Consider the following 11,412-nt stretch of genomic DNA (forward strand, 5'->3'; position numbering starts at 1 on the left):
TGACTACCCCGTATGGTGGATGGAGTGGTTGGTGCACGCTGACTACCCCGTATGGTGGATGGAGTGGTTGGTGCACGCCGACTACCCCGTATGGTGGATGGAGTGGTTGGTGCACGCCGACTACCCCGTATGGTGGATGGAGTGGTTGGTGCACGCCGACTGACCCGTATGGTGGATGGAGTGGTTGGTGCACGCCGACTGACCCGTATGGTGGATGGAGTAGTTGGTGCACGCCGACTGACCCGTATGGTGGATGGAGTGGTTGGTGCACGCCGACTGACCCGTATGGTGGATGGAGTGGTTGGTGCACGCCGACTGACCCGTATGGTGGATGGAGTGGTTGGTGCACGCCGACTGACCCGTATGGTGGATGGAGTGGTTGGTGCACGCCGACTGACCCGTATGGTGGATGGAGTGGTTGGTGCACGCCGACTGACCCGTATGGTGGATGGAGTGGTTGGTGCACGCCGACTGACCCGTATGGTGGATGGAGTGGTTGGTGCACGCCGACTGTCCCGTATGGTGGATGGAGTGAGGAAGACCAGTGGTTGCCTGTTAAAAAGTTGGACTTTGTATTGTTTATTGCATTGGTTATAAACTGCACAGCGCAAACAAAGAAGAAATCAGACAAAATAGGCATCGTTGTGAGTGTGGCTGAAAGTTTTTGGGGACTCAGGGATTTTACAGCATTACAAGGAATCCTGTTGATGAATATTCCGTCCACACAGGCCCCTGAGTCTGTGTAGGGATGTGATTTGGATTATCAAATCATATGTGGTGGGTGGGGCTTTTTTGTATATATATTGTTATTGTATGATGTTTTATTATTAATATATATTTTTTTACAATGTATATTTTTCTATAGCTTACCACCCCTACAGTAGGTGGCAGCGGCATGCAACTTTAACCGCCGTAATACCATAGAAGAAGAAAATCAAGGAGGATGATTTTAATGTCATTTTGCTGGTGAAACAAATAAACATTCCTCAACAGTGAAACTAACATGGAAAGACATTTATCTTGCAGTCTTTCAAAATAAATATCTGCAGAAGTCTACGTCTGGTGTTGGGTCTCTTTTGACATCACAAACAGAAGCACCGATCCACAAAGAGTGAGTGCAGAGGACAGGTGGCACTTCATCACGTTTACAGTTTCTCCTGTTGTATCTACAGTTCAATTGTCATCCTTTGGTTAAACACAAGTACAATTCCCTATACATAAAATGTCTTTCTCACCAGTATTTTAGTGGGACATCTCTCAACCTCTCTTTTTAACAATATCCTTGAGAAGGTGGCAATTGTTGCAGATTATAAAGAGTGCAAAAAAAGCAATAATCTTTAGGCCCACAATTGTGTTTACAGCTGTTTGAATATTTAAATTAATTATCTTTATCCGGGCTCTCCAACCTTGTTCGTGGAGAGCTACCCTCCTGTAGGTTTTCGTCTCATGTCACGGTTTACTAGGAGTGGTGGGTAAGAGTCAGGCGCAGAGAGCAGAGGGTTCAGTGATTTGTAGATATACACTGCTCAAAAAAATAAAGGGAACACTTAAACAACACAATGTAACTCCAAGTCAATCACACTTCTGTGAAATCAAACTGTCCACTTAGGAAGCAACACTGATTGACAATAAATTTCACATGCTGTTGTGCAATTGGAATAGACAAAATGTGGAAATTATAGGCAATTAGCAAGACACCCCCAATAAAGGAGTGGTTCTGCAGGTGGTGACCACAGACCACTTCTCAGTTCCTATGCTTCCTGGCTGATGTTTTGGTCACTTTTGAATGCTGGCGGTGCTTTCACTCTAGTAGACGGAGTCTACAACCCACACAAGTGGCTCAGGTAGTGCAGCTCATCCAGGATGGCACATCAATGCGAGCTGTGGCAAGAAGGTTTGCTGTGTCCGTCAGCGTAGTGTCCAGAGCATGGAGGCGCTACCAGGAGACAGGCCAGTACATCAGGAGACGTGGAGGAGGCCGTAGGAGGGCAACAACCCAGCATCAGGACCGCTACCTCCGCCTTTGTGTAAGGAGGAGCACTGCCAGAGCCCTGCAAAATGACCAGCAGGCCACAAATGTGCATCGGTGGCGGCTAGTAGACCGGTCGTCGTCTACTAGTGAAAACATACATGACGGTAGCTCTCCAGGAACAGGGTTGGAGTGAAAACCTACATGACGGTAGATCTCCAGGAACAGGGTTGGAGTGAAAACCTACATGACGGTAGATCTCCAGGAAAAGGGTTGGAGTGAAAACCTAAATGACGGTAGCTCTCCAGGAACAGGGTTGGAGTGACAACCTACATGAGGGTCGCTCTCCAGAAACAGGGTTGGAGTGACAACCTACATGACGGTAGCTCTCCAGGAACAGGGTTGGAGTGACAACCTACATGAGGGTCGCTCTCCAGAAACAGGGTTGGAGTGAAAACCTACATGACGGTAGCTCTCCAGGAACAGGGTTGGAGAGCCCTGCTCTATATCCATTGATTATTGAATAATATCATTGATAACCTCAAAATACTATATTGGTTTACTCCATTGTTTGTAAACAATTTATGTCTAGTAAACCACAATGTAGCCTATAGCTTCAAATTATGGTGATGCTGACATCATGGACTGTCAATCCTTTTATCCATACCATATATCATTGATTTCACTCAGGGGCTCAACTTACTGTTGAGAAGTTGGACTAGTAGAATACACAAGGTGCGATTTCCAAATTTGGTTACAATTTGTTTAGAAATGTTTCTCGTTAGTCACTGACAGTCACTCAATTAACTCATGTCAGCTAACATTTTTTTGTAGAATTGCAGGAGATTAGCTGTAAAACTGCACCCAAAAAATCTACCCATGGTAAAATGAGTAGAATTTCAGCAAATTTGCTTTAAAACTGCAACATTTTCTTGACGCAGGGAGAGATGGGATAGTGGAGGTATTAGATATCCCACACTCCTCTTATCTAAATCAGCCATTTCAGGGTGGGGTTTTAGTGTCACCTCACTTATTGTGTGTGTGTGTGTGTGTGTGTGCCAGCGCCACTGTGCTGGTGCGTGGCTATGCTGGTGTGTGTATACAGTATGTGTCTGTGTTGTCTGGTCAGAAACAGTGGAAACTTCCTGTGTTGTGCTGCTGCCATAGACATGGATCCCTTTCAACAGAGCACCCTTTCCCTCTCCTCCCCTCTCCCTTTCTCCTCTCTTCTTCCCTCTCTCCAATCACTCTCCTCCCCTCTCCCCCTCTCTCTCTCCAATCTTTCTCCTCTCACTCTACTCTTTTCTTCCCACTCTCCCATCTTTTCTCTCTGCCCTCTCATGGGATTTCACTGACCTGAAGCCTTGTTACACTGTTTCTCTGTAAGAGGGTTTCAGGCAGCTCTCTGTCTGGTCTTGCTCCTCATAAATGGCATCATGGAAAACTCATACCGCCTGGTCTGCCCTCTGTGGAAAATATGATTTTACCCCATAAAACAGTAACCTTGTCAGGGTTTATAGTGTGTGTGGCCACAGAGCAGTGTTCTTGTCAGATGGTTCCTGGTTCTATAATACAGAGAGAGAGGGAAGAGAGGAGGGGGAGTTACAGGTGAGATTAGTATGAGAACGAGAGGTGAACGAACCTATTCCAGCAGAATGTATTGTGTTCTCTCCTGGCAGTGAGCTGGTGCTGTGGTGCGGGTGTGTATGTGTGTATGTTTGATTGGTGCCTGCGTGGCCTGTGAATGCTGGCTGTGGGAGTGGAGAGCAGCAGGGGTCAGAGACAGACTGCCCTCAGTCCTCTACACGGTGTGTGTGTGTGTGTGTGTGTGTGTGTGTGTGTGTGTGTGTGTGTGTTGACTGCAGTGATTCTAGGAAGTGTAATGTGAAAGCTGTATTGACTTTAGTCCTGGTTTATTCAGTACTGTTTTAATTAATATGACAATTAAAATTAATCAGTTCCAAAGTTCAGCCATGTAAAGGGTTAACTGTTCCAGGAAGAGAACCACACAGCAGTATCTGGTGGGGAGGAGCATTATTGACGTCAACTTGCTGAACTGAAACTAAAGTAGAGAGACACAGTATATTGTGTACAGGACCAAACTCTCCAGCACTTCATACATCTATTAAACAGCAATACATTCAGACTATACTCTGACTCTCCTATCCTTTGACACCACAAACAGAAAGGACAAAGATATCATCCACGAAAACATACAGGTGAGTAGAGAGATTGACGTGGAAAGTTAAGTTGAAGATAAGCTTTACTGTGTTTACCGTCTAGATTTACTTATTTGTCCAGATTCTACTGTATGTTACACTTTTTATCCTATAGTTCTAAGATGTATCTATGTTGTAACGTCATGTATCAACATTTGTTAATATCATGTAAGACAATATTGACCACTCTAAAGCTGAATCTATCAAGTGGAAAATGAATTCCATTGATTCCACTAAATGTTTTATGGTTTCACCTTTGGTGTCTGTCTAGATATGGCCACCTCCAGCAGTCTCCTTTCTGAAGAACAGTTCCTGTGCTCTGTCTGTCTGGATGTGTTCACTGAGCCAGTCTCTATTCCATGTGGACACAACTACTGCAAGGCCTGTATCAGTGGATACTGGGATACCAGTGACCTGTGCCAGTGTCCAATGTGTAAAAAAACATTTGATAGGAGACCAGATCTGTTTGTCAATACTTTCATTTCTGAGATGGCTGCTCAGTTCAGACAGACAGTTGAAGTTAAAGCTACCAGCAGCCCACACCAATGCCCTGACATAATTGTAGAATTGTCCTGTGACATCTGCACTGGGATGAAGGTCAAGGCCCTGAAGTCCTGCCTGGTGTGTCAGACCTCTTACTGTGAGACTCACCTTGAGCCTCATCAGAGAGTCCCAGCCTTAAAGAGACACAAGCTGATCAACCCTGTGGAGAACCTGGAAGACAGGATGTGTAAGAAGCACGACAGACCTCTAGAGCTGTTCTGTAGGACTGACCAGACTTGTGTGTGTCAATTCTGCACTGAGACAGACCACAAGACTCATGACACTGTCCCTATAGAGGAAGAGTATGGAGAGAGGAAGGCTCAGCTGAGGACGACTGAGGCAGAAGTTCAGCATATGATCCAGAAACGACTGCAAAAGGTTCAGGAGATCAAACACTCAGTAGATCTCAGCAAGAGAGAGGCAGAGAGAGAGATATCAGACAGTGTACAGGTCTTCACTGATCTGGTGCGCTCCATTGAGAGAAGCCAGGCTGAGCTCATTGAGGTGATTGAGGAGAAGCAGAAAGCAGCAGAGAGGCAGGCTGAAGGGCTCATTAAAGAGCTGGAGCAGGAAATCACTGAGCTACAGGGGAGAAGCACTGAGCTGGAGCAGCTCTCACACACTGAAGACCACCTCCACCTCCTACAGAACTTTCCATCCCTCTGCACCCCTCCACCCACCAAGGACTGGTCTAGGATCAGTGTTCACAGTGATCTGTGTGTGGGGACTATGAGGAGAGCTGTGTCTCAGCTGGAGGAGACTCTTATAAGTATAATGAAAAGCCTGTGTGTTGATCTGTGTGTTGGTGCTGAATTTAAGAGGATTCAGCAGTATGCAGTGGATGTGACTCTGGACCCTGATACAGCACATCCCAATCTCATCCTGTCTGAGGATGGGAAACAAGTGAGATATAGAAACACACAGACATATCGTCCTAATACCCCAAAGAGGTTTGATGAAAGTGTAAATGTCTTAGGAAAGAAGGGTTTCTCTTCAGGTAGATTCTACTATGAGGTGACAGTTAAGGGGAAGACTGACTGGGATGTAGGAGTGGCCAGAGAATCCATTAACAGGAAGGGGAATATCACACTGAGCCCTAAGAATGGATACTGGACTGTCTGGCTGAGGAATGGAGAACAGTACAAGGCTCTTTCTAGCCCCAGTGTCCTGCTCCCCCTGAGAGAGAAGCCCCAGAAGGTGGGGGTGTTTGTGGATTATGAGGAGGGTCAGGTCTCCTTTTATGATGTGGAGGCCAGGTCTCATATCTACTCTTTCACTGGCTGCACCTTCAATGAGAAACTATATCCATTCTTCAATCCATGTCTTAATGATGGTGGTAAAAACTCTGCCCCTCTGATCATCTCTCCTGTCAACGACAGACTGAGTTTTAATCTGAAAATCTAACTGGCCAGCAAAATAAATACATTTTAAAATAGTAATAATCTGTTGTCATACATCACAATTAATGCCTCCAAGACATGCCTCCAAGACATGCTAACCTCTCACCTCTCACTCATCCTTATTCACGATTCATTCAGGATTATCTGTCATAATGGTAGCATCCACATTAATGTAAAAGTTTTTAAAAACCTATTCTATTCTTTTATAAGTGACTCCAAAATGACACAATACATTATTTACAAATTAATTTATATTTGGTACAAAATAATCTGAAACGCAACCAAAACAAACAGCAAATGGATGTAACAAATGTGTAGAGTTACAAGTGTGATGTAGTCATTGTGTGCTAGGAATATGGGACCAAATACTCAACTTTTTACTACTCTAATACACATATAAGTGAATTTGTCCCAATACTTTTGGTCCCCTAAATGGGGGGACCATGTATAAAAAGTGTTGTCATTTCTAAATGGTGAAACCAGTATGTACACAAATACCCTTAAATAAAAGCAGAGAATCTATACTTTAACCTCATAGTAATAGTTTTGAGTTCAAATACAAACTATTGGAGTATAGAGACAAAATAAGAAGAAATGCTTCACTATCCCAATAATTACGGAGAGCTCTGTATATAGTAATATACATTTTTTGTTCTGAAAATTTGGGGGTGCAAATAAAACCACCCGCGGGCCAAATTCTGCCATTTGGGGCCCCTGATGTAGAGAATCTAGTTTCAGGCGTTTCTTTTACGTGTGTGTGTGTGTGTGTGTCAGTGTCACACTATTGGCCCCGCTCTGCTGGATTCCATTTTCTCCCTACGTTCCTGCCAGGAGCACCTCTGTGTTACACGGCGTGTGAGGGATTATTCCTTCCTGGGAATCCTGCAAATTAATCTTAATCACCGTGGAAACAGGCTAGTGGAACATATAGGGAGGGAGGGAGGGACAGATCCGGAGATGGGAATTCAAGAAGTTGCTCTGATTGGGATGTGGTGGTGTCATTCAGTGAAACAGAGGTTCTGTTCTCTTGTTTTATATAGCTATTGTATTTCATCATAACTGTGTGTTGTTGTGTGTGTCTGTAAGCCTGTGGATTGACGGTAGCAGCAGCACTGGTCTGAGCACCCAGACCTCTACTAGCCTATAATTAGTCTGTGGTGGACATTGTTTTGAGCCCAAATGGACTACAGAGACTGATAATAAATGCAGTGAGAGAGTGAGTGTGTCAGCCAGCAAAGCAGTTACCCTGCCAACTGCAGTGCTTCTATTCTGGGGCATGGGCACAAAATGGCTGCCGTTACTCACAGGATGTAAATTACATCTGCCTTGAGACAGTCTTGAGATGCAGGTCCATGGGTGTAGACAGTGGTGCGGGAGCAGTTTTTTGTAAATGACGTCATAATTTCCTCAAAGTTTGTACCGACAGATGTAGACAATTGATTAGCCTGTCTTGGTTGATGCATTTCAATTGCAACGTCTGCCTATGCCCACTCATATTTCCTCAAGAAAATGTTCCATTTTTAATACCCTCAAACATATAATTAGGAATAGGCTACCTGAAGTCAAAATAAGCCACCATCATTGTCAGTCATTTAACCGGTGAAACGTCCAAACTGCATCTCCAAGTCAGCCATTTGATGGATCTCAATGAGTTTCATGGGAATATGAATGTAGATCTTCTTGAATCACTGTTTTGTGAGTGAATTAGAACAGATGGTGTTATCACACTTAGCCTTTCTAGTGGTGCCTAGTGGTGCCTAGTGGTGCGCTCTGAGTTTTGGCACATGACATTTTCTTTTATGACTTTTCAGCTTCAGCTAACCATCCTAACCATCAAAATCTCACAGAGAAGACATGAAATAAATCTTTATTTGGTTTGTCATTATCTTGTTTTTCATGACATTTTAGTCGTAATTAAATTAAATTAATTTACAATTGTTCAGAATACATTTTTCAGAAAAAGTTTTACCCGCTCCGTGTATTGTCAAATTGAAAAGAGTGAGGGAGCGTCGCTCCCCCGCACTCCGGCTGCACTACATCGCTGGTTGTAGACCAGTGTGGAGAGACGGAGAGCAACTCTCTCACTCTTTCTCTCTCTCTCACACACACACACGGAAATGTACAGCTTGTAGCATGCTGACGTGTTTATCCCAGTTGCTTTGAAATGCAATTTAGGAGAAGAGCATGAGAAAATTGAAAATGGAATTCAGACAATGCCTTTGCCAGCTGTGCAGTTCCTCGGCTGGGTGGGAAAATAAATAGTTTTCTATTTTCTGCTCTTTTCACCCTTGGCAATGTCGCAAAACCAGATTGTTGTATTATTGTGTGAGATTAAATGTAATAGTCTCAAGGGGCTTCTTAGCTGTGGATTAGGAGAGAATAGGTACATTTGTGGCCTGCTGGAGGTCATTTGCAGGGCTCTGGCAGTGCTGCTCCTTGCACAAAGGCGGAGGTAGCGGTCCTGCTGCTGGGTTGTTGCCCTCCTACGGCCTCCTCCACGTCTCCTGATGTACTGGCCTGTCTCCTGGTAGCGCCTCCATGCTCTGGACACTACGCTGACAGACACAGCAAACCTTCTTGCCACAGCTCGCATTGATGTGCCATCCTGGATGAGCTGCACTACCTGAGCCACTTGTGTGGGTTGTAGACTCCGTCTCATGCTACCACTAGAGTGAAAGCACCGCCAGCATTCAAAAGTGACCAAAACATCAGCCAGGAAGCATAGGAACTGAGAAGTGGTCTGTGGTCACCACCTGCAGAACCACTCCTTTATTGGGGGTGTCGTGTTGCTTCCTAAGTGGACAGTTTGATTTCACAGAAGTGTGATTGACTTGGAGTTACATTGTGTTGTTTAAGTGTTCCCTTTATTTTTTTGAGCAGAGTAGCTTCCTTTACACTTTTTTAATACTTTTTTTTAATCACTCTTTGTCCCTATCTCTCTTTCTCTTAGTCTTCTCCCTCCCTCCCTCCCTCACTCTATAGCACATATCCTACATTTGCTCTAAAACAGAGTGAATCAAGTTGTAGTGTATTCATGTAGGCCGCCAGCCTTTAGTCTCTCCTTACCCTCCCCTCTACTACTTCACCTGTGCCTATAAAGAGTTAGTCGTTAGTGTTTGCGACCATCAGCAGAACTGCAATGGGCTATTTATTATAGCTGCGCTGTGCAGAAGAGGAGCTATCGCATATTTCAACATCATAACCATAACAAACCTCAGTAAGACTGTTAAGTCAATTATGAAATGAAACATGGAAACGCAGATATTAATAGCTCCTTATTACTCACACATTTCACTAACAAAAGTGCAGTTACAGGAGAGAACGCTTATGTGAATACAAACACAGTCTCTTGGCTCATCACCGAAGGCTAGTTTGATGTGTGGAAATGTGACAGGCTTGACTTGATATTAGCATATTCACTTATGGAGTCAGGGAGGGACATACTGATTTTAGCAAACTGGAAATATTGCTGCATACACACACAGCACACATGCACACACAGTACACATACACACACAGCACACATGCACACGCACGAACACTCTGTGGTTCGAGGGTTTTGTGTCAGTTGCACTACTCTGCGAACTATGAACACTATCAGACGTGCTGGCCTTTTTTGATTCACTGCGCGCCCTGAGGGAATGGAACAAGAGATGACGTTGGAGACTATAGACATCACACACACAGAATCTCAATCGACGAGGACTTTATTGTAGTTACAGAGGAAGTGCTGATCTGATACAAGGGTCTGAGAAACCACGACTACAGAGAGGGAGAGACCGTCAAAGAGCGATGGCTCATCCAGATACCTAGGAGGAATCTTTCTAACACAGGCAGGAGAAGAGCGCTGTGCTCATGTACTTACCGGTATGCAGACTGAATGTCTGCGCTGTTACTCTACAGTATGTTGCTGTAGGTTGAGGCTCAGAGACAGACTTGGATAGTGTCTGTTCTCCCATAGGAACAGCAGGGCAGAATCACTTAGGGCCTTGTGAGCTCTGACTTCCATCACTGTAGGCTGTCTCTATGGAGAGACACATCTCTGATATCCTTTTCTACCTCCATCTCCTCCTCCCATCATTAACACCACATAAGAGCTTCCCTCGCTCCTCAGATAGGAGAGGAGATAAAACGACAGGAAGATAACTATCCAACGGGCAGGGGGAGACATGCCAAGATTCTCTCTCTCTGTCACTCTATTAATTATAGTACTTGTTCTCCACTGAGAGAGATGTTCTTTCACTCCATGAAGTTCTGCTCAGTGTGATCTAGGGCCTTTATAGCCCTGCGAGGAGCAAAAGTGAAAATTCCACGTAACAAAGAGCTGGTATTCACAGTGTCTCGCCCTCCCAGTCAGCTTTGATGTGATGTGGCATAACAATGGAGTAGTGGAGATAAGACAAAGAAAAAGAGGGGGAGAAAAAAGATGAGGGGGAGGGTGTCACTTTTTTCCCTCCGACTCATTCATTATCTAGCATCACTTGTTTGTTGAGTCAGTCTCTCGGGCCTCTCAAACTAATTTGCGGAGAAGTGAAGTTGACATGTCGAGAGATAGAGAGGGAGATGGTAGAGAGAGAGGAGAGAGATGACAGAGACAGATACAGTAGAAAGACAGAGGGAGATTAGCATGCCTTGTTAAACTAGCAGTCCTGTCTCTGATGTGTATGGCTGTAGCTCAGTCCTGTCTCTCTGATGTGTATGGCTGTAGCTCAGTCCTGTCTCTCTGCTGTGTATGGCTGTAGCTCAGTCCTGTCTCTCTGATGTGTATGGCTGTAGCTCAGTCCTGTCTCTCTGCTGTGTATGGCTGTAGCTCAGTCTTCATCCAAGGTTCCTGAATACAAAGGAACTCCACCACAGCCTTCCAACTACTCTACTATAGAATGTAAACACACAGTACACTACCTGTCCATACCTGTGTTTAGGACAGGAACTCAGATAAAGACATAGAGTGTGTCTGAAATGGCACCCTATTTCTTATAGTGCACTACTTTGGGGCCCAGGGCCTGGTCAAAAGTAGTGCACTATGTAGGGATTATGATGCAATTTTTAGATGCACAATAGACTTCACCCGTGGGACCATAACAGCAGTAGTAGTAATATCTCAGAGTTGATGTTTCTGTCACCCATGACCATCAGTCTCTGATTACCTCTTAAAGGGAATGGGCTTTACTTAAAGGGTAATAGACTGTGACATGAAGTGTAACTATCATAACCCCACTGCGTCTGCTCTTTTGAGCTTTTTGTTTGATCATATTTCCCATCGCTGTGCTATACACATGAT

At 44.6% G+C, this 11,412-nt stretch overlaps 1 protein-coding gene across 1 annotated transcript; it reads left to right on the forward strand.

The window, feature by feature from the left end:
- Positions 1-4,012: 4,012 nt before the first annotated feature.
- On the forward strand, positions 4,013-7,977 carry LOC120032243 (E3 ubiquitin-protein ligase TRIM39-like). The gene is made up of 2 exons (XM_038978242.1): positions 4,013-4,188; positions 4,460-7,977. The coding sequence occupies exon 2, from the start codon at positions 4,462-4,464 to the stop codon at positions 6,133-6,135; it is 1,674 nt and encodes a 557-aa protein (XP_038834170.1). The 5' UTR covers positions 4,013-4,188; positions 4,460-4,461; the 3' UTR covers positions 6,136-7,977.
- Positions 7,978-11,412: the final 3,435 nt, after the last annotated feature.

This window comes from Salvelinus namaycush, chromosome 38 (assembly GCF_016432855.1).
Source record: "Salvelinus namaycush isolate Seneca chromosome 38, SaNama_1.0, whole genome shotgun sequence".
Lineage (NCBI taxonomy): Eukaryota > Metazoa > Chordata > Actinopteri > Salmoniformes > Salmonidae > Salvelinus > Salvelinus namaycush.